Source organism: Stegodyphus dumicola, chromosome X1 (genome assembly GCF_044657685.1).
Source record: "Stegodyphus dumicola isolate Sdum_Otavi_A_Nest chromosome X1, ASM4465768v1".
Classification (NCBI taxonomy): Eukaryota; Metazoa; Arthropoda; class Arachnida; order Araneae; family Eresidae; genus Stegodyphus; species Stegodyphus dumicola.
This window is the reverse complement of record NC_140780.1, coordinates 116,978,631-117,002,708: the sequence shown is the minus strand read 5'-3', so window position 1 is coordinate 117,002,708 and position 24,078 is coordinate 116,978,631. Positions and strand designations below refer to the sequence as shown.

The following is a 24,078-nucleotide window of genomic DNA, read 5'->3' as shown; positions in this document are numbered from 1 at the left end:
AGAAAATCTATTCCTAAGATAATATGTGCTTTCAGATTCTTTACTATGAAAAACATAACCTTTACTTGTTCGTCCTTGATACGGATGTATAGCGGTAATTTACTTATGCATTTACATCTTTCTCCTTGCGCAGCTAACACTGTCATATTATCCGAGTTATATATGCGATATTTACGAAAATACTTCCTAAAAAAATCTTCTGCCACACAGGAACACTGCGCGCCTGTATCCAGGAGTGCGGTGGCTGGGATATTATTCACCAACACTTCAATCTTCGGAAGAGTCAAATTTTTCACCATTACTGTATTTAACTTGAAGGAAGAGGGGTTTTCTTGGCCTTCGGATTTCCGCACCCTCCCGTCAGCAGAAATCCGTTTTAGTTTAAATCATTTTTCATTTCCATGCTTTCCTTCTTTTTCCACTGGCCTTGAGACTTTTTTCCTGGATTGCTATTGAACTGTCGACGTTCGCCGGCTGTTTTTGAATGCTCGGGTTTCCTTGCCCACTGATTCGCTTTGCTTCCGTAGCCGTGTGCTTGACTTTGCTGTGGTCTTGGCTCACCAAATTGGTTTCGTTGTTGATATTGGCGTCTTCTTTCAATGTCCGCCGTTCTTCTACTTTCAAACTGGATTGCTAGCTCAAATAACTTTTCCAGTGTAGTCGGATTTCTTAATTCAATAAAGTCTTGCACTTGGGGAAGTAACCTCGGCAAAATCACTTGAATTATCTCAGGATCCGGACGGTTTCCATACAAGAGTTTGAAGACGTGAATTTTTCTTAAAATAAAGCTTGAGAGATTTTCGATTCTTTGCTGATATATGCTGAAAAGTTCCGTTTCTAATTTCGCACGATCCCTTACGACAGGGAAGGCTTTTACTAGGGCAGTCTTGAAATTCTCGTAAGTATAGGTGGGACTTGATGCTTGACCCAAGAGACTTCTGCCTATACATTTGAACCAGTTAAGCGCTTGGCCCCTCAAAGCACTGGTAGCTAAGGCAACTTTTTGAAACTCGTGCCCGGGGTAGAGCATGAAGTGGTCATCCAATTTTTCCAAAAAACTGGTTACCGGTGAGTTTCCATTAAATGTTGCTTCTGGTTTCATCGAAGCGCGCATGGTCTGGACGATGTAACCAAATCCTTCCAGGGCGGCAGCTGGCATTTCTGGATTCTGAGCCGCTTCTGCAGGCAGCACAGGTTCTTCTTGAAACTCGGCCATGGTTATTCTTCTTCGTTGGGCGCCACTATCAGGTTCAATGTTCCGTCTTACTTTCTTTGCGAACATGCAAGGACCTGACTCGGAACAGGGAGCTTACTAAAGCTATGTTCAATAACTGTGGGAAGTAGACAAGATACACAAGAAGGGTATACAAAACCCTTTATTTTTCACTCTTTACAATAATTTCCGTACTTCGGAATACAGAGACCAACTACTTGTGGTCTGAACGTAAGAATATAAAAATATACTAAACTCTAACTTAAATTTGGAATAATAAACGTGGAAGATTGGCCTTATATTAACAGGAAGCCGTATGTAGTACAGAGAACTGTTAACACTACAATACGTTTAAAATTATCACGAGGATTAAACCTCTGGCCTGGAAGGCAACTAGCAACTGAGTAAAACTTCTAAGGTAAGCGGCCTGCTTCGACTAACTCCTTCCTCTCTCTCGCTTGGCAAAAAGCCACAACTTAAGTACTTGGCGTTCGCCAGACAAATTTTGCATAAATAAGTTAACGCTTTTAATTCTGGCCGGAAGTAGAAAATAAGAAGTGATAGTAAAGATTTAAAATAAAATAAACGTTAGTAAAACTTAAGATCCTTACAAGGTATTCATAAAATGCGCCTTTTAGAATACTGTCGTCTCAACAATTCTGTAAAAATTTTTCACATTTGTTTACTCTAATCCAGACTTTTAACTCAATAAATATTGTTACGAATTTGGTATTTAAAAAGCTAATGTTAGTTCAATTATAAATTAAATGGTTTTATTTCTCGCGCAGTGCAGCGCGTGACGAATATTAAAAGAAAGCTAAGCCGGAAAAATTAAAAATACAAGAGCGCGTGCGTTAAATAAATAAATATCTCTTTTTTGATTTCGAGAAAGTACTGGAAAACTCTAGCGTGTGATTTTAAAATGTTATAAAAGGAGGAAAACATCTCAGTTCGTAGTAGTTGCTTAGTTTGTTGTTGTTTAGAAAACTACTGTTGTTGATTGTAGCGAATTCGCGGATTAGCGTTCTTTAGCTGTTTTGAATTACGTTCTATTGGACATTTGAGTAGTTAAAAGAAAACTACTGTGAGATATTGTAATACTGCGTGATAATTTGAGAAAATTTAAGCATTTTTGTTGTGATAATAATAAATTTTTGTTCATTTTTCATCGGACTTGTGCATTCATTTAGTAACGAATCCGTACGCACGCAACAATTTTTGGTGTCAGAAGTGGGATTTGAATGCCAGTAACAAGAGCGATGGAAGAGCAGTTAAGGCAATTGATAACAGCCTTTGCCTCGTTTAAAGAAGAAATGAAAGAAGAGATGAAATCTAGCCAAGGAAAGATGGAAGGGGCCGTCAACTCTGTTAAGGACGAAATGAAAGCCGTTCAAGCTGGTCAAGAAAAGATTGAAGCAGGTCAAGAAGAAATGAAAAGAGAGATTACCTGCATAATAGAAAATAAATTTGAAGCTATGGAAGGCAGAATTGACACAGTTGAAAATAAAGTTGGACTAATTGAAGAAAGAGTTTCTTCGGTGAAAGAAGAAATAGAAGAAAGAGTTTCTTCTGTAAAAGAACATATAGAAGGGAGAGTTTCTGCTGTGGAGGAACGAATTGAAGGAAGAGTTTCTGCCGTCCAACACCAAATCGAACAACAAATTGATGAGAGAGTTTCTGAAGTTGCCAAAGAAATGGATACTTTAAAGAAATTCGTAGCGTCGGCAGGGAGCAGGAGTGATGATTTTAAATTCTTACCAATGCCTGCTCGTCCACCTCTGAAGCTATCCACATATGATGGGAAGACCTCCTGGTAGGTGTATAAGACACAATTTTCTATCGTGGCGGATGCGAATGGATGGGATTCCCAAGCTAAGGCCTGTCATCTCGCCGCTTCTCTAAGAGCCGACGCAGCGGATATCCTTCAGACTCTTCCCGAAAACAAAAGGTTAGATTTCGAAGCTCTGTCCGGCGCCTTGGAGTTGCGCTTTGGGGAGAAGTGTTTAAAAGACTACAGCAGGCTCCAATTAAAATCTCGTCAACAGAAGCCTACCGAAACACTTCAGGAGCTCGCCGCGGATGTTGAAAGGCTGTCCCATCTCGCCTTTTCGGAATGCCCGACAGAAACAAGGGAAATCCTGTCGCTGCAATATTTCATCGACGGCATCCGGGATCCTGAAATACAGAAAGCTCTTCGAATGGCAGATGTAAAGGACATAAAAAGCGCTCTGTTGTACGCCATGAAGTTCGAGGCAGCCCAGCAAGCAACTCTTAGAGATCGCTACCCAGTCAGAGCTGTGCGAGTCCACGACCCAGGGGACCAATTGATGGCTCGTTTAGATGATTTATCCAGACAAGTCGATGCTTTGATACGGAGTAGCAGTGAGAACAAAGTGGCTGTAAAATGCTGGAGATGTGGTTCTGAAGGTCACCTGCGACGGCATTGCAGAACACCCCAGGGCACGGAAAATAAAACGGATGAGTTGACAAGACCAGTGAATGCTTTAAGACGGAATAGTGGTGAAACGAAACCGACCCTAAAGTGCTGGAATTGCGGTGTTGAAGGCCACCTACGAAGGAACTGCAGAACTCCCCAGAGCACGGAAAATAAAGCATACGATTTAAACAGACAATTAAATGCCACGGGAAGGAAAAGGACTGACAAGAAACCAAAGTGCTGGAACTGTGGAGCTGAAGGCCACGTACGAAAGAATTGCAGAACACCCCAGGGTACGAAAATTGAGACAATTTCTGAGCAACGACGCAGGAAACAAATTAATGACCATATCAAGGAACGGAGGTTGCCAGATAATGAGAAACCCTGTTTTAAAGCGCTTAAGATCTCTATAGTGAGTGGCAACAATAACGGACTGTCCATCAATGGGAATATCGATGGAGTTCCTTGCAATATGATCATTGACACAGGAGCTAATGTTACCATCATTAGGAAAGATTTAGCTGAACAGTTTAAAGATAAACTTATTTGGACGCCATCCTATGTTACCCTTCAGACTGCGTCTGGTGATAAGATCGACATAGCTGGGAAGTTAAACCTGAAAATCACGTTTGGAAGTGCCGCCTACCATCACACGGCATATGTGGCGGATATTACAGATCCATGCATACTCGGATTGGACTTTTTAAGGAAATACAATTTTTCCTTAGATTTCAAAAACAATAAGCTGCTTTCAGCATCTGATGGCATGACTATCCATCCTCAAAAGGGATCCTCGCCTGGAAATGTCGACGCCTTGTCCGAAAGATCGAGCTCGGGAAGCTGCCGAAATCATATCAGGGTCGAAAAGAAACGCAAGACTATCAGCTATTCTCCATCTCAGAAGTTCTTCGGTCAAGACCTTCGTCTGCCTTGTGACCGCCTGTTTAGTCTCCCTACGGATGCGCCTTCATCGCCTGAGGAACACATCCAAGATGTCAAGGCCCGTTTTGAAGTGATGCACCGTTCCGCACGAAAGCGAGTGAACTTGGCGACGGAGAAAGTGAAGACCAGATGCGACACAAGAGCTACTAGACAGAGATCCAACAAAGGAGACAAGGTGTGGTTGTGGAACCCAATTCAACGAAAAAGACTGAGCCCTAAATTACAGTCACCTTCGGATGGTCCATATACAGTGCTGAACACGAATGACGTCGTGGTTCGGATCCGTGAGTCTTCGAACTCTTACGACAGGTTAGCTCATTACTATGGCCATAGTACGTAATGTAAATAATTGTAAATAGTATCAGACCATGGTCCTTTTTGTTTATAAATGTGTGTTTGATTTGTATTCAGTATTTGATTTGTATTTAGTATTTGATTTGTATTTAGTATTTGTTTTGTATTTAGTATTTGATAGCATTTGATTTGTTTAAGTTAGTTATTGCATTTATTGTTTATATTGTTTGATATTGTAATGTAATGTTTATGCCTCAGTTGCATTTATGCCACAGTTGTAAGTTTAGCTTCCTGTCCAGGGATTGTACTGCCCGGGACGTGCAGTCCTTGGGAAGGGGGCAGTGTTACGAATTTGGTATTTAAAAAGCTAATGTTAGTTCAATTATAAATTAAATGGTTTTATTTCTCGCGCAGTGCAGCGCGTGACGAATATTAAAAGAAAGCTAAGCCGGAAAAATTAAAAATACAAGAGCGCGTGCGTTAAATAAATAAATATCTCTTTTTTGATTTCGAGAAAGTACTGGAAAACTCTAGCGTGTGATTTTAAAATGTTATAAAAGGAGGAAAACATCTCAGTTCGTAGTAGTTGCTTAGTTTGTTGTTGTTTAGAAAACTACTGTTGTTGATTGTAGCGAATTCGCGGATTAGCGTTCTTTAGCTGTTTTGAATTACGTTCTATTGGACATTTGAGTAGTTAAAAGAAAACTACTGTGAGATATTGTAATACTGCGTGATAATTTGAGAAAATTTAAGCATTTTTGTTGTGATAATAATAAATTTTTGTTCATTTTTCATCGGACTTGTGCATTCATTTAGTAACGAATCCGTACGCACGCAACAATATTGTATTTTGCAGTAAATAATAATTTGTATTTCAATGTCTTGTGTTTTTTTTTTAGTTATCACTATCATAATGACTTCGAATTATGTCCTATACATACAAATGTTTGTAAAATACTTTAAGGGACATACATAAATTCTTATTACTTTTATTTCAGAGAGAAGAATTTGCATTTGTAGGAAACTCTAAAATTGTTTTGCAACTCAGGTTCTCTACTTTTGAACTCGACTAATTTAACAGAATTTCACTTCGCATTGCAGTTTGTGATTTTATCAAAATCAAGAAATATTGCTATAAAGTTGTTGTCATTGTGAAAGATGTACAATAGTAAGCGCAATTTTGCTACTATTATTGCTCTATCGTTATTCAAATCTTCTGTAATTTTTCATGCCTGAATTCGCTTTATAAGTATTATAAAATCTATCAGTCCTTTCTTTTTCTTATATTATTTTGCATTCATCATCTTATTGTCTATTTTTTATTCCACTGTTATTATCTTTACAATCCTTTTTATTTTCATTATTATTTAATTTTCTGTATCATTATCATCATCTATTATGTTATCATCTATTATTATACTTTTGCTATTAATAATTGTATTATAACATACAGAGTGTATTTTAATTCTGCATATTTTTGGCTGTTAATTTAGTAAATTCTTATTATTGCATCATAATTATTGCTGTCATTGTATTACTGTAAGATTAAAGAAAATATTGTTCTTATTATATTTCTATAAGATTTAACAAAAGATAAGTCTTCTTAGCTGGATAAATTAGCCCTTGAAACTTCAAAAATATATTGCAGAACATTATGAAATATACGTGAAGTTCTAAAAGTCATCAGAAATAAAGAAATATTCTATATATTTATGATAAATTTCAAAGACCTAGGATAAAAGATATAGAACATATTTTTAGAGAAAAGAATTTACGTAATCGAATAACACCTTATGAAAGTGATTTCTACTTAATTTTCTTGCAAGCGGTTATAAACACTGGCACGCAGAAACCTTGGATTTAACGTAAGGTTGTAAAGACCTTATTTTGTATTAATCAATTATTTTTATTTTAAGAAACTTTCTTTTCCCTTCTGATTTTAATTTCCAGCCAGAATGCAAATTTAAATGACGTTTATGCAATTCTCAATAAGTTCAGAAATAGTATTTAGGTACCACAATTGAAGAGTTCGCAGTAGAAGAGTTAGTTACGAGTAGAGCGGGTTACGCCAGCATCTTCCAGATAGCTTCTAGTTAGATTCTTCGAGACGGTGTTGGTTAAGCCGAGAACGAGGTTATGCCGCGTGCTTGCAAGTAGCTCTGTAGCTGAATATTTGTGCTAGCCACTTAATTTAGATTATATTGATATGCTAGACTCGGCTTTGCTGTGTGCAGCCGATAAAGCGGATTTAGATTGTACTAGGAGCCAGTCGCGTAGTTAAAATTTAATTCACTCTGATTGTACCATACTATTTTGTGTTTAAGCTTACTAAGCCACAAGTGGTGGTTCGTTGTAAGCACCGAGTGTGTGCATGTTCTGTTCAGTTTAGTTAAAATAAAAAAGGTTGTTATAACCGTCGTCGGCAGTCATCTGTTTTTTCAAGACAGCGAGAATTCGCTGTCTCGTCTTCAGTAGGGTCCGCATTTTATGCTCCCAAAAAGAACATGACTCTAAAAGGTGGTACTTTTTTTAATTAATTTTTTATTTTTTTCAGATTCTAATTTTTAGGGATGAAACTGGAAAGCATGAGTCTCGTTTATATAGCAAAGTGAAGCGTAACTTGCTAAGTAAATAAAATGTGTTATTTCTTCAAACTGTCCTTAGTTAACGATTTTTCAGGCTAAATTATTAGAAGTGAAACTGAAGAAATGTCAAAGTTAGTTTTACTACCTTAGTTTTATGGAATAAAAATGAAATCATATTGATCATTTTGCGCTTAAAACTGACAACCAAACAATTACCTCAAGTCTATACTAAAGCCTTTGTGTATTTTCACAATCACATTTTCTCAATGTCAGAAGACTGTTACAAGGTTTACGAGGCCAATGTAAATGGAATCCGTTTAGGGACTAACCGATGATCTCATCATAGAATTGTAAAGTGTAAGAAAAAAAATTAAATACGCTCCCTGAGTTACTCCCCTCTAGCAGCTTAAAGCTATAGAGGGAACTGAGTTTTTACGTAGTATTAAGTCTGAGGCCGAAGAGGAAGAAAAACCTTCCGTTACTGCCAGAAATTGGGGTAAAATGAAACTACAAACATACTTGTGTAGGTGACAGTAAGGCATTACGTCATACTACTCAGAAGTTTCTTGCGGTTTCAATACGAAATTTTATTCACGTTAAGTTAAACGCACAACTTTCAAGCTGTATTCGCTGAAATCCTTACTCGGCGCATATCTCGCATATTTATTGAGAATTCTCTTTTTATTTTCCTAACTATCTTCTCAATCCAAAGGTAACAACTATTACTCTCAGCAATCGATATGTTGAAAAGAGTTTATTGCGCCACGTAAAGCATGAAATTTAAAGCGCTGATGAGGATAAATTCAACTGATTTATTCTTCTTTTCGTATTTATGTAAGTTTGGTTTTATACTTAAAGTTTAGAATACGGGTTTTGATTACATGACTTACATTTTCAATTTATACCCTTAAAGAAAGAATCAAATATACATAATACAGCTTTTCCAGTTTTCTATTCCAACAAATTAGATGGAAGAGTTTATCCATTTCTAAATGGGTCTGGTCATTGACTTGGGCGTCCAAGTCATTAATATCATGGATTAGAAAATATCTTGGAACTTGCGGTTGCATGAAAAAAGATGAAAATTTCTTATAAATGTTTTTGAAGTAACATAAATTATCTGATTTCAAGTTCTAATTCCTGATCAATATGTCTCTTCTGCAAAAAGAGCGTTTTAATTAAAACTTGGTAGAAATATAATATATACACATTATTATTTTCTAGAAATTCAGATAAATGTTTCACACAAAATTCTTTCCACAGAAGGACTAAATTGAATTAAATTTATAATCTTTTAATTATATTCGTTACGCAGATTTTTCTGAAGGTATCCATTTATTATACATTCATATTATATTTATTGTTACTTTGAAAAATGCGATGAAAATGGAATAATTTTTAAGTGTGCATAACTCTGGATAAGCAGTTTCTGAATGTAGAATATTTATATATGTTTATAAATAAATACATCTTAACCGTTTTATTTAAATCATTTGTATGGATATTATCAGGCATTTTCTCCCGCCTTTATAGCATGCCTTCGTGATGAAGCAGTAACACACTCGGTGCGTATTCGAGAGGTCCAGGCTCGAATCCGGACGAGGGAATTGCTCATTTTTCATGTCCGCTGCTTCAAAATAACCTATTAACTCTACATGTAATTCAAAATTTTGGTAAACTGCTATATACATCTGTAGTTTTAATTAATTTTACTTTTATAATTTATTCGAGTTTCAAGAATTACTTGAGAACTTTTTTAAGAAATAACCGAACAAAGCTTGTAGAGACATTAGGATATTTAGAAGCAGAAGAGATGAAAAATAAGCAATGCCACTCGAATCACGGATCTCTCGAAATACGCGTCAAGCGTGCTACCACTACACCCCGAAGGCATGCTAAGAAGGCGGGAGAAATACCTTATAAGCTAACGAAATTAATTAAAACGTTTATTAAACGTAAATTATGAAACACAAATAGTCCATTTAAGCAATATTTTCCAAAGCAAAATTTAGACATCAAGGTTAACTTCATTAATATTCATTTCAAACATTAACTTCGACTTTGAGTTATAAAAGCTGCGAAATCGCACAGCACGGATATTTCATGAAGTGAAATATTTAAATAACATCAGCTTCAAAATATCCATATTCCAAACTTAGAAATATGGATGAAAATAACCATTCTTAAACGTCTTTGTTTATTATTACGTCACTGCTTTAAACTAAATCAAAGATTCCTTTGCCAATTCTGAAAAGGATTTAGAGTAGATTTTTTTGTACAGATTGTGAAATGAGTTACGCAACAAACTTTTATTTTGTGGCGCAGACACGTTAAATCTAAGAAGGGGAGGGTGCACCTGGAATTTAGCCAATCAAAGAACACTTAGACGATCTCAATAGCAACAAAACTTTTCGAAAGCGTCGCACTTATTTTTGAGATTTGTCAAGGCTTGAAGAGAAAAGAATTTTAAAACACATATTAAGTTTTGAATTTAAATGGAATAAAAATTTCACTAAATTTTAAGGATCTAACATGTTCCTAGCTTTGATTTCTTTACTGAAAATTTTTCAGCTAAAAAGATCAACTCATTTTAAAAGTTTACATTTAAATCAGTAATTAGAGGGATGCATGACAATTACGCAAGTGATATATATATTGAATGATATCAGAAATTAGCAATGTGAAGCAGATATTTTCACCGTAATTTATTATGCCTATGTTTAAAATGATTATTGTATTGATGTTTATGTAAAACCCATAATGTATTTCTAACGTAATGGAATGAAGATCCAGAAATTTTAAATTCGCGTTTCTTCGTTTCTCGCTAAACCTCGCATTATTTTCGGGATAGATTTGGGTTTTACGCATTGAATTTATGCATTGAAGTGGAGTTTTCTATTCATGCCATAATCATGCAGACAGAAATATTCGATGTTAACTTTTGGAATAATAATTAAGAAGTAGAACATTTTAGCGAACTTTATTCCTATATGCAGCTGCAATCCAATTCAGCCAATTACAGTGGTTGATTTACGAATCATACCATTATCTACGACATAGATCAGATTTAACTTAAGGAAATGAAGTATTTTATGAAAATAATTTCAGTATAGGAGTGGGAGAGATTTTATAAATACAACATCTAAATTTTTATATTGACCCAATTTATAAATATCCAGCTAGCAATATATTTACTAGATTTTAGTAAATTACATGAATTTTATTTCACACCTTTATATGCAAAATTTAAGAATATTTTGAAGAATGAATTTATTGATTTAAATTCCTTTTTCAACTTCTACCACTAAGCTAATCTAATTGCTCCATCAAATTTACAGTAATGAATTGCTTCCTCAAATTTATGGTAAAACTACAGAAGAAACATCGCTTTCTTTGAAGATTAATTTTCTGGGTTGGCTAAAAAATACTCGATGTTAATTTCGTAACCGGTCTCCCATGAAACTATTAATGAATAACATATTTGTGAGTTTACATTTAAAAGTACGGAACCTCCTCGGTTCAACTTATTAAAACGTAATTAACATTTCACTAATTTTCTCTCCCCTCTAAACCTCACCAGGGAAATGAGTAATTAAGACCGCAGAATTTTAGTAGTTCGATCCTGGTTCGAACCTAGGCTGGTTACATGGATGCCTGTCGTGGTTTTTCCCATTTTAACGTGGATACCAGCCATCTGCCTTTAGAAAGGTCCTGTACCAAGGTATCCCTCCCATTTGGCAGATAGCCATCGTGTGTTTTGTCACATCCAAATAACGTAACCTAACACTTTTTATATATAGAAACCAGAAATTAGTTAATTTTTTAATTTACAAAATCCTTCCATGGTTCAAAGTGTTTTCATAAAATTTACTAAACTACTCGTATTTTAGAAACTGTGTACTCGGAAGCATTACATCAGGGGTTCTCCACCAGGGAAGAAATTCCCGCCTGCGGGAATTTAATAGTTTCAGGAGTAATAGTTTAATAGTTCAGGAATGAGGCCAGCCATATAGCTGTTAAGAAAAAGGAATTTAAATCAATAAATTCATTCTTCAAAATATTCTTAAATTTTGCATATAAAGGTGTGAAATAAAATTCATGTAATTTTCTAAAATCTAGTAAATATATTGCTAGCTGGATATTTATAAATTGGGTCAATATAAAAATTTAGATGTTGTATTTATAAAATCTCTCCCACTCCTATACTGAAAGCTCATAAATATAAATACTACTTTTATTCAAGTTTTGGTATTTATCAACATTTTCAATATTTTTTGTTGTTTAATTTATAAAACGCGTTAGAAAATAATATAAATAAATGTATACAGTATGTAGTTTTTAAATTTTGTAAAGGGGGGAACGCTCTTCTAGAAATGGTAAAAGGGAGTGCATGGGGCAAAAAAAGGTTGAGAACCACTGTATTACATGTCTGCGATCAATATTTTAGAAGCACTTTGTGAGGCAAAGAATATGGCCTCTTCGTAAGCTATTTTTTTACTCGTTTTATTTTGAGCACAACTATGCGTAAAGCGGCGTATGGGACATTTCTAAAACACTGGAAATATTCCCAAAACTAATCTGAGTAGTAAGCGCAACACGCTTTACAGGTACTTGCAGTTTAAAAACATCATATGTAACGAGTCGGTATTTGTACTTAATTGATTACCAGTTTGTTACGAATTAATTAATTGACAGAGAATTAATATTCGCTTAATTGATTACAAATTATTTATGACTTCTTAATTCCAATTAACCTTCGTCAAAATTCTGAATTTCCTTATTTTGATTGCAGAATATATTTTCTCTATAGCTCGTTAGTAATCGGTTGGATAATGTTGCTAAGTACTGGACTTTTTCTTCCAGTAGTTAGAGGAGAAATTACCCAAAACTATAATTCCATTAAACTTCCTTTCACTTGTTTCATTTGTTATCATGTAGTATGTTTTACAGATACTAACATTGATAGGAATTTGTGATAGAAAGCGTAATCACTTACTTCTGAGCCTACAGATTTAAGACATTTCTAAATATGCATAATTTTTGCATAGCTTCATGAATAATTCTTGCGTACTTTTCTAAGGTTAATAAACAAAAAGTAAACTTGTTTTCCTAAAGCATGATACAATATAGGTTAATTGCAATACTAATCAAAATCTTTAGATAAAATTTCGAAAAAGACGGAAAAAATAGTTAAATACATGTATTATTCTAATAATACTACTATACGGTTCATATTATATGATTAAAGTCAAATTAATCTTAACTTATTCATGGTGTTTTAATGTCTCGAGAATGTTTATAGATTATTTTCCGTTGTAAACTGAAGCTCCAAAACGTTAAGTGGAGCTTTGCTTTTACGTTTTCGGTTTTGCTTTCTCTAACGCGAAATTTGTTACCGATAAATGATGGATGATGATACTTAGCCGTTACCGATTTTGAAAATCGTTCACCAATTATAGGTTTCATTAGCCATAAAGTATGAGCATCATTTACCACTATTTGAATGTCACTGTTTAGCAAACACTAGAATGCAAAAGCATTCTGTCTCCGTGATAGAGAATGCTCTTGGAGTTTCTATAGGCAGCAACAACAGATGTGTTCTGAGATCATATCCGTTATGAATAAATATCAGCTGACATGAAAACAAGGGGTGTCCATTTGGGGGGGGCAAGAAAGATAAGGCTGATGATTGGAAAAGGTGTAATGACACAAAGAAAGACAGCATTGAGTTGAATCATATAACAATTTAAAACTGGTGCTGACAAGCACAGACGCTTTGGGATGATTAAACAGGGACTATAATTACATTGTTACATTGTTCAAGTACCAACTAACTTTTTATGTTACCATAAAAGACTGTCGAATGACTTTTCTTTCCGTTTTACTCTTTAGATAGAAGAAGTGCAACTTAAATAAAAATTTAAATAAAAAATGAATTAACATGTGGCCTGATGATTACACAAACCGAAAATTAACAGAAACAGAGCTTCTCTAGCATGAGGGAATAAATTCTAGCTTTCAACGCGAAATCAAGTTAAATTGAATATAGAATACGTTATTAGTAAAGCTACCAAGAGTCTTGGCCTCTTCTAAATGCTCGCGAAAAAACTGCAGTAAGCAAAACTTTACCGCAACTAATTGCAGCAGCAGAAATCCAAAGTAGATCGTCAGCTAGCCTACGCTGCCAAAGGCTTTCTAATAAAGTTTTGAAACTTGACGCATGTTTATACTTTACTGTAATTTGCATTCTGGTGAAAAGAAACAGAAGTAGAAATAAAGAAAAATCAAAGATAACTATTATTTTAAATAAAATGTTACACAGTCATGCTTATTTGTCAATAATACTGAAACTAATATAAAAAATCCTTGAAAAGGTTAATAAGCTGTATATAATTAAATCATAAACAAGCTTGGTTATAGTTACAAATGTAGGTTATCTTACAATTTTGCCTGTACTTTCACTTTTTCCTTGGCACCCATCATAATTCAAAGTAGTTACTGTATTTAATGAAGTACAAGATTAATGAAGTACAAGATTAACTTCATTTTGTTTACATATTTTTATTTTTATAGATGTTGTTCTAAATTATGCCGTCAAAATATCTTAATTATTATTTAAGTAAATTTTCAAATGTTTAATTTCTAAACTTTGCTTGATGTAAACTTAGTATCTTAAAACTTTTACTGCACCATATGGAATAAGCATAAATTTAATTAAATCGATGAATATCTAAAGAGTGGAAAACAAATTACGTTAGAAGATTTAGTATGTGTTGGATATTATTCAGATAAAAAATCAAAGCTTATCAACCAAGTATGAAATAACTAAACATAGTACGAAAACAGTTTCATCATAATCAGTCTACATTATTCAGCTAACTGCTATCCTGTTTTTACTTTTAATTGAAATGAACTAATAGTCTGAATACATTCACTGTATGAACTTACTTTCAATATTATTGCATTCAATTGAACATCGGATTTTTTATTGCAGAATATTTATTATAAATGTTGGAATTATTACATGATCTTCTTTCAAAGTAGCCTCTATCTTCGTCAATATACTTAACACTAGCGCCTAACAGAGCGTACATACTACGTAAAATAAATATCTTTTTGATAAGTGCACAGCAGCTCATGTACTGCCGACTGATTCTCATCAGCGTCACGAAAAATTCGTTCCACTCAGAAGTGTACCTCTCTCTCATCACCAATGACAATAGGCTGCAGAAATGTTTCGCCATCAGCCTTATTCCGATAGAGATGTTCTTAGCAGGTACTGCCAAGTCTTTTTCCAAGTGGCTGATATTTGTCTTATTTCAGGTATCAAACTGTTAGGTACCTTCTGGAACATAATAACCAGTTGGAGGAAGGATGCCTACGATAAAAGACACTTGACAGATATCCATAAAAGGCACACGAAATCTTTTAATTAATGTTTTTCCTAGAAAGATAAAATATGAGGACAACATTGTTGCATATCAGCAACATTGCTGCATATTACCATTGCTGCATATCAGATGTCTTCTATATTTTAATCTCTCTCTATGTCTTTCACTCTCTCTCACACACACAGAGATATATATGTATATATATATATATATATATTGCACCTTAGGGGATACCGAGAAATATAGTGATAAAAGCCCTCATCGGCCGTAGACTACTTACGAAGTCAAGATCCAAGATACGAGACATATTTTGCGGATCTTCAATTGGTCAATAATATAATAAATAGGTTGATCTAACAGTAATGACTACTAGCAATATTATTTTCATCATTGGTGATGCACGAGTTTCACGTATCCCGTTCTGCCCTCCTGTAGTGTTATGTTACTTGAGTACTGGATTGAAAAGTTTTTCTCTATCTTTAGTATGTGCCTTCGGGTTGTCGTTAGGAAGCACGTCCGGCTAGTAATTAGAATGTCTGGAGATCGAGTCTCGGCTAGGGATCGTTAATTTTTCATGCGCCCTGGTTTCAAAAGAATTCTAAGTATTTTAAAGGCTGAGGCAAATCCTCTATATTAGTAACGCTGATATTTGTCTTCTCAGTTCATTCACGCGCACATGTACGAATCATATACCTGTAATCGTATTCTCGTGCGAAGAAGAAGTTTTCCAGGTTTCTCGCAATTGTGAGACATAACGAAAATCTTCTAACATTTTTCTACTTTATGCACTGTTGGAAGAGCATTGCCATCTACTCGAACTTTGCCATGTTCGTAAGTGTACCAGGAGTGTTCTGATACAATCGTTTGGCAGCTCAGGCTCACCATCGTACATAGCCAAAATAACAATGATATCGGTAAAACAGGCGATTTTTAGTACAAAATTTTTCAGTTTCTTATTGAAAGACCTAACGCATTAATTTTTTCCCGTTTGAGCGCATGGCTGTGGCAGTCAATGACCAGAATTTATATTAGAAGATAAACACACATTCAGTGTACTTACAATTTTATCCCAATTTTATTTCAATAAATGTTTCCAGTTTATTAAGAGAAAAAAACTATAAATTTGGCTTGAAACACATTTTTAACCAAAGTATCATTTCTATTACAGTCAAAACATATTTTCAATCTCAGTATGTAACGAAAGATTGCTTACATATGATTGTATTTCATAAAAATTTGATTTGGGCTTATCATTTTAGTTTGTTTACATACACTGGTGACAAGTGAAAAAACAACATTATTAAAAATTCAGATCTAATCAATTCCAGTTATTACAGAATAACATCAAGTGAAGCAAAGATATTGATAACACCCTCGAAGAAAAAAAATTGTTAACTTAAATGAAAGTCAGACATTTCAATGGATATCTTTTAATAATGTGAGATTGGTGATATAGTTGACGTTGAATTTCAGCAAACATGACATTTTGGCATGCATTTATTCGTTCAGTTATTTGATATGCCATTTCATATGCTCTTTACTTGAACTTGAGATTCAGAGATAGTCGCTATTTACGGAGCTGCAAAGAAATGTCATTGCTCCATTTAGTTTTACACATACTCAAGCGCAGGCAAATTTGGAAAAATGGTGGACAAGGTAACGAGCAAACTGCCTTAACAGCGTTTTCTGTTACGCAAACGAAATGTGGGAGGGTTTATACTTGAATATCACATTTAAAATTCTATTAAAAATGAGGAATTAACTTGCTATATTTTGTCTCTGACATTCATATTGCTATTATAATGCACGTATTACAACCACGAGACTGGTGTAAGGAGAATTTCACACTATTATTCCGGTTTAGCCGGCATTCCTGGATTCTCTACGTGTTATCCGGCAGATGCCGATTAAAAGAAGCCGCTCACTTTTCGCCTTTGAATGCGTAAACGGCCATCAAGACATTCTTAAGCAACTTTCATTGCTGGAAACCATGTCCTCTCAGGTGAAATTCAAACATTATCGACAAGTCATTGTCGTATCAGTGTCACTCTTGCTTGTAATCCAACAAAAGGCGACTGTTTCTTTGTAGATAAACGTTTACAATAAAATTTCGAATATGTAATGCCATGATCATTCAATCTGTCACAGCCACCTCTGGCTATCAGTCAGTCTTTGCATACGCCCGTGAATCTGTATCGTTCGAAGCCATGTTTTCTAGTGTGAGGATGCTCTTCCGTCCATCTGTACCGCCTCTGTGTCACTACCAATACTTCTCGTCTGCAACTGAACGAAAAGGCGAACTTGCTTCTCAAAGACATGTTTTACGTTCTGCTTCAAACAGTGTTTGCTTACTGAATAAAAACCAATGCCCATGCATGTAATTCCTTTAATCAACAAGAGCTAATCATTGTTTGAATAACTTCTTTCCTCTCGTCTTGATTATTAAGTATGTGCTCTAAATACATTTAAGTAAATTTTTGATTAGTGACGTCATTATTTTATGCGATGACTTTCAAACCTGGGTTATATTACTTGTATTCTTAGTTATTTGTATAATTCAACGGGAAATTCTAATAGACAGTCTACTAGTAGGTGCTTTTTTAACTATTTTTTTTTGTTGTTGTTTTATTTATTTTTATTTTTTACTCTCTCTCTTTTTCTCCATTAATGCAAAGATGTAGTAGATTTACCAGTATACGGTGTTCGAAAAAAGAAGGTTGTTAGTGAAAAATGTGAGGCTCATACGAGCGTAAAAAAAAGTAAAGAAGAATGTGAAGATTTCAGTTTATGTTAGTTTGAAAGCGAAATTATGACCACATTATATTAAAAAGAGAACATATGCTTTCTTAAAATTAGTCAAAGCAACAACCTTCTATTTGGCTTATATCGATTTCAATGGCAACAGGTGTAGGTTATCAGGAGAAAGGAAATTTGCCAATACCAATATTGAATTATTGCTGAATTATCGCACGAATGTCACCAGCTTAGCTTAAAATACTGCCACAAAACGGCACTTGGTTTTGGCATATATATGGCGAGCGCCGTCTGTCCACAGAAATAGTAAAGAAACATGAGAAATTAAGTTTATAGCATTTTTTAAAACCGCTGGAAACAACTGGATTGGAATTAAAGTCATAACTAAAGAAGTTAAATCTCTGTGAATGTAAAAAGCTTCAAGGTAGTCCTATTCACCGACTAAAGAAGCTTTTCGGATAATTTTTGCGTATCCAGATTCATTAAATTTCCAACAATCACTAGATACCGAAGATTTATGTGTTTCTCTCTTTTCGGACATAAGATTCGTGTTCCTTGATGCGAAACGTAAACATTCTTTTAGTTTGCCAGAGGTATCTGAAACCACACTGGCAAGATATGCTACTAATTCCCCAATAATTCAAGTCAGAAACGGAATCTTTAATCCATTGCTCAATAGATTCCATTTCTCCACTCCCTTGTTTACAGAATTTTTTTTTCTCCTGATGATGAGAGACCTTCACTTGTTGCCCTCGAAACTGGTAGAGTCTTGGTTAAAATATAAGCCAGACAGAAGATTGTTTGCTTTGCTTAATTTTATGTTTTATTTTGGCTATTTCCCTTCTCTGTTGATAATACTTTCTTATTCAAAATCCTTAAAAAATAAGACTTAAACTAAAGTAATGCATTCTTATACTTCCCATTGAAAAGCTTCAAAAATTTTAAACCCTGTTTGAAATACTGTTACAAACGTCATTCATAAAATCATGAAATCAACACAAGAAAAGCCCCCCAAAAGACTGTTGTCTCAGTTTGGATACCTTCCTTTAATGGCAATCTCGATGTGCTTTTACCCAATTAGAACTGAGACAAATAGCCGTCAAATGATTTGGCCTGATAAATTACTATTATTAACTTCCTGCTGTTCATACCATATATTCTGCTATCTATTTTCTAACTGAAAGATGCTTTATAATTGCATGAGATCGGCATGGAAATTTTTAAAAAGTGGGATATTGTGGAAATCTCTCTAATGCATGCTTCCTCACAGCTGCACCAATAAAAATTCATTGAGAGCTTGTTCGTTTGGTTGAAGTAAACAGCACAGACTTTTGTTTTATATACTTATGTGAATTAAAGAAGACCTCGATTCACAATCTATTCATTCTACCTACCATTTAATTGGCATTACATCCAATTCCGTAAATCCAGTAAAGCGCCACTGCCCGATAAATTGTCAGTGTTCAGCTTACGACAGTCTTTTCATTAAGTGCTATTCTGTATATTTGCTGAAAAATGTCATACAGTTTGCTAATTTTATTTGAATAGCATACAATATGTATTATTATTATTATTATTATTATTATTATTGCTATCATGTAACAATTAATCATCAAGGAATCTGATGGCATTATCCTGTCATCGAATTCAGCTGCTTCATCTTAAATAAGCCAATGTTCCCGGATTTTGAACATAATATTGCTAAACACTGATTATCTGAACTTATTAGTATGTACTTGTTAGTATCCTGTATGGATAAGCAAAATTTCAGATTCTTGGGCAGACAGTGTAAAACTGATTCAAGACTAACATCTTAAGGGCCGTTGGGCACAATAACGACATTTCCCGCTATCACCTCTTCAAAATACATTAATTTTATTTTTATAAAAGTCAAGACTTTTATAAGATAAATTTTGCATTTTTAACTTGTCAATAAAGAACTTTAAATTGTGTTTTATTTGAAAGAAAACCTTGTTTTCAGAACAAATTATTTTACAAAATGATGCAGTTTAAGCATAAATTTAAGTAAGTGTAAAAAAGGGATGCATTTTAAGTAAAGAAATCTCTGCCCGGAAAAATTCAATTCTTTTCAGCAGAGAAGTCGTACTTCACTGAATCTTCTTGAAGCTCCAACCACTTCACATTTAAAGGCTTCAGTAGTGTTTGATGGGCCGGTGTCATTATCCTAATAATTATTTCTCTTTTCTTCAACTTTTTCTTCATCTTGATCAGAAGTCATGATTTCATCTCCAGTTAAAGGATTGATTACCCAGGATTATTTTACATCGACAATTTAATTACACATTAATTTAATTTTTATCACAATTTTGATTTCGTCCCTTCTTTTTCGAATCATCCATTTTTTATTCCTGATATTTGATGCAACATTATTTAGCTTTACTGTTAAATATCATACATGGATTGTCCTGATAATTGGAATTTTGGATAATCAGCGTTCTGTTGTAATAATAAAACATTCTGAGTTGAAATGAATAGATCTTTCTACTTCACCATTCAGCTTTATCGAGGAAAAATCTCAGCTTATTGAAAACCTTTATTTTACCCTAAAAGAAATTCAAAATATTTTTCAATTAAGACTTGATTACTACAGCCTAGGTATCCAAAACTGGCAAAATCAATACAAGTTAGATTTTCTCAAAATTATTTTATATTGCCGGTTCAAATTATTTGCCACTCAAAATTATTTTTAATGCTATTTCTATCCGAATAATTATTCAAATTATTGTTTTCAACAATTTGTACAGCCAACTTGTAAAGACATTATTTTTCAAAGTTAGAAGAATGAAAAAGCAGTTATGCCTTCCGTTATTTGAACTGCGACTTTTCCAATTGCTAGCTGTTTATGTTTCCATTAACAACATGAAAGCTTGCAGGAGGGAAGATGAAAATTCCTTTTAAACTTACAAATAAGAACAAACAAGAAAAAAAAAAAAGGTTGTTTCCTTTACTATAAATGTTTTTAATTTCTTCTCTATAATATTCGCGCATTTCAAAAATTGACGTCATTGCATTTAAGCAAATAGTTAACAATTACAGGCAGTTCCCGTGTTACGAACAATATGATTATGGAGTTGTACTCCATACTTAAGAACGAGATCTCCATAATGTTAAAATAGTTAAAAGTATAAATTCCAGGAAAACTGGGATACCTAGAGTGACTGATTTACTGGTTTTCGAATACTTCTTCCCATTGCACATTTAAAAAAGAAACCTGATGTATCATGTATGAATATTTATGGGTTTTCCTTTCACTTTAGAGTATAATTTTCTATCATCTTTGTATATGAATTTATGATCATCTTACTCTTTTCTACACTACGTTCCTGAGAAACAACGTATGCAATCCAACTGCCATACTTATTTGAAATATTTATATTTTGCGCCAGTAGCGAATGTTGTAATTATTAAACTACGTAGTCGAAGGGATTCAGAGTACTAGACTTTTTCTTTCAAGAAACCATGTTCAATAATAAGCTCCTAATACTTCAGCATCGGAATCAAATCTTAACTCTCCAGATCTTACCTCATCATCTTCAGCATTGTCGCCGTCATCATCCTACATTTTGTAAGTTTATCTTCTTAATTTAACGTGTCTCTTCCCAATCAGTAAGGTACTGATGGAACATTTAGTTAGTTTTGCTCTTTAGTTTTAGCTATTTGTTTCTTTATTTATTTCAAAGATTTCTCTACCTTTTATCTAAACTTTTTGTACAAGTGCATTTTTATGATCGGTGTAGTTGAATTAAAGAAAGGCTGTAGAGACATTAGGTATTTTTGGGAAGCAGGCAAGATGAAAAAATAGCAACGCCTTCGCCGGGAATCGAACCACGGATCTCTCAATTACGCACTGAGCGTGCAGACCACTACACCACGAAGGCTCGCTAAGAAGGCGGGAGAAATACCTTTTAAGGCATAGTATTTATACCTTTTTATCATGATACACGATATTATTATTGTTAATATTCATTATTGCGGGATTATATTACATTTCTCACGTATGAGTTATTATAACATTATTGTTAATATTAACATTTTTAGTTATAATTATGCATACATTTTTCATCGGCGTATGAGTTACGAATAAATTCGACTTTTGAAAGCTCTGAAGAGTGTATCCTGTTCATAACTCAGAATTTCGAGTTATGTAATTTCGTGGGGAAAAAATCCATACCGTCAATGAATTTAATATCAGTTGAGTAAATTTTATATAATTGTTTCGTTACTGCTCACAGTAATTTTTAACTTTAAACGGGAAGGTTTATCTTGATGAATAATTTTGCAGTGAATAAAGCAAACTTTACATAAAGCCAAATTGGACAGATTTGTGTGCTGTGAGTCAAAAGCGTCGTTTCATTTTGTAAATGCCAAGTAATTAAATAAAAAAATGCTTCATGAAATAAAATGAGCATGAACAATGAAAGAAATAACACTTCAGAAATAATGTATAAATAATGAAACTCGATAAATAAGCATTTTATTAATATTTCAAGACTGAACAGAACTTTCACTTAAATTTGATTTTTAATTCAATTTTTAAGTCAATCTAGTTTTAATTAGATAACTTATAGTACCTGAATTAAATTCTTTGTTTTTATTGAAACGAATTAAAAGGATTCTAAGAATGTTTAAAAGTTTCTACAAATACGAGAGAAATCATAAAATGATTATGCAATATGATTTTACCTTGGGATTACTTCTACGTTTTCTTCTTACGAATATATGAAAATTCATCAAGTCAAAAGTACAGAAAGAAAGTTCAGGATCCTTATTTAGATAAGGAAGATTAATAATTTTCCACAATGACTGAGGATAACCTTGAAACACAATTTAATGCAACAGTGTTCAGCTGAAAACTTTCAGCTCTGTTAATTAGTTTAAGATGAATGCAGAGCTCCCATGAATCTTTTCCTTGATGACAAAATAATCACTTATTCGCAGATTAAATAAACAATAACTCAAGATTTTGTTGTTAGCCGCTGTCAATAAGCTTTGAAAATGACACACACAAAAAAACTGTATTAATTATGTTTAGTCTAAATCTTTTACACTCGTCTCTTCGTAGCACATTTCTTAATGCTTAAAAAGCATCTCCTCCATTCATTTCAATGTTAATTTTACACTGAATAAAATCATTTGAAATTAGATAAATATCTCTGGTCTGCAACAAAACTAGAATAAATCCTTTTTTAAATGAATAACTGCTACCTTAAATTTTCTTTCGCTCATGATTCATGTTTAGACAAATGTATGAATTAGCCAGATTGCATTAAAATATAATTATGATTTCTAAATAGCTAAAAAAAGTTAAATGGTATTAATTAAATTACATATGTGTAATTATATAGCAACACGCGCAGTCATAAGACATATGTTTTCCAACGCATGCGGTAAATACTTTTTTAAAGATTTCAATAACTGTATTTTATTATTTTGCCCATATTATCCATATATTCTTTTTGTTGCGCAGAGCATTTCGTTTTCAATTAAAAGATTTTATGCACATAATGTAAGTAATTTAATATATTCCTTTTTTCCCTATACAAAAATTGGATTCTTCAGTGTTTAAAAACCATTCAGAATGACGGAGGAATAAAATACTACTGAAGAGAAAATACTGCTATGAATTAAAAAAAAAATAATAATAATAAATCTTCACGACTCGCAGTCTCTTTTAAATAATCTAGTACTGGAATTAAGAGTGTTGATGAATATAAAATGTTTTAATGCAATTAATTTCTTTAGAAGCAAGCATTAAATTTCTAAGAACTCTCCACTGCAGCATTTTAATATATTTTTATTGTAACGGGAAGCTAGTAAAAATTTACTACAGAAATTCAAAACTTCGGAAATTTCAAATTTTGCAGAGCTAGAATAATCAAAATAAAATTAGCTTACTTTGTGACACTGCCATCTGAAGCAACCGAGACCACACGCCAGCAAAGAGTGAACAGAAAAAATAAGTTAATACAATACATAACGCAAAAAAACTCTAAACGATACACATTCAATATTTGTGTTTAGCTCTTTCGCTTCGAAATATAAAGAGAACAGTAACTACTGTTATTGACATGCCAACCGTCCACCCAACAGACAAGGTACCAACTGATCTGTTTCAGTCACCATGCTGTGGTGCGTGGAGTCAAAGCGAAAAATGCTCGGCTTCTTTCCCACCTCAATTACGTAGCGGGTGTAAAGTTTTGAAATGCCGGTCACGTGGCGCACGCCGCAAAAGTAAACCATGTTCGATGTTCATTCATAGTTTTTGTCCACGCTTTCCACAAAACGCGATTTTTCGTTATGACTAACACTTATTGGGTTGCAATGATTTTTTGATACTTTTAAAGCGAATGTAAATCAATTTCTGGCGCTTGGGGAATCCTCTATATAAAAACTGCAAAATCTTTTAATCTACGGGTTTGCTTAGTTTGTTTTAAGCTTAAA

At 33.8% G+C, this 24,078-nt stretch overlaps 1 protein-coding gene across 2 annotated transcripts in view; it reads right to left on the bottom strand.

Annotated features, from left to right (window-relative positions):
• Positions 1-23,777, bottom strand: part of LOC118184573 (glycine receptor subunit alpha-2-like) — a 145,398-nt gene extending 121,621 nt beyond the window's left edge. Inside the window, exon 1 of one of the 2 annotated variants that reach the window (XM_035354273.2) lies at positions 23,533-23,777. In XM_035354273.2, the coding sequence (XP_035210164.1) occupies positions 23,533-23,612 (80 nt within the window). In that variant the 5' untranslated portion in view covers positions 23,613-23,777. The remainder of the gene's footprint in view (positions 1-23,532) is intronic. The other variant, XM_035354274.2, reaches the window with a different exon arrangement.
• Positions 23,778-24,078: the final 301 nt, after the last annotated feature.